The following is a 262-nucleotide window of genomic DNA, read 5'->3' as shown; positions in this document are numbered from 1 at the left end:
GCACGCCCATCCCAACGCCCTCCCCCAGGTTTCCACGAGCGCAGCGGGAAGCCCTACTGCCGCCAGGACTTCGTGGCCATGTTTGCCCCGAAATGCCAGGGCTGCGCACGCCCCGTGACGGACAACTACCTGTCAGCCCTGCAGGGCGTCTGGCACCCCGAGTGCTTCGTGTGCGCGGTAAGCGGGCAGCGGGCTGGCGGGGACGCAGGGGCCAGCGGGTCCCCGAGGCTGTGCCAGCCTCCTTCATCTCCTCCTCCCCCAC

General features: G+C 70.2%; 1 protein-coding gene across 1 annotated transcript in view; it reads left to right on the top strand.

Annotated features, from left to right (window-relative positions):
* The window catches only part of LOC104489986 (leupaxin-like), a gene marked incomplete at both ends in the record, with an annotated part of 1323 nt that extends 1146 nt beyond the window's left edge, over window positions 1–177 (top strand). Inside the window, 1 exon segment of the mRNA XM_010132209.1 lies at window positions 29–177. Within this exon segment, the coding sequence (XP_010130511.1) occupies window positions 29–177 (149 nt within the window).
* Window positions 178–262: the final 85 nt, after the last annotated feature.

This window comes from Buceros rhinoceros, unplaced genomic scaffold (genome assembly GCF_000710305.1).
Source record: "Buceros rhinoceros silvestris isolate BGI_N320 unplaced genomic scaffold, ASM71030v1 scaffold34942, whole genome shotgun sequence".
Taxonomy (NCBI): Eukaryota; Metazoa; Chordata; class Aves; order Bucerotiformes; family Bucerotidae; genus Buceros; species Buceros rhinoceros.
Note: the sequence above shows the minus strand (reverse complement) of the source record. Positions and strands in the feature narration are given on the sequence as shown.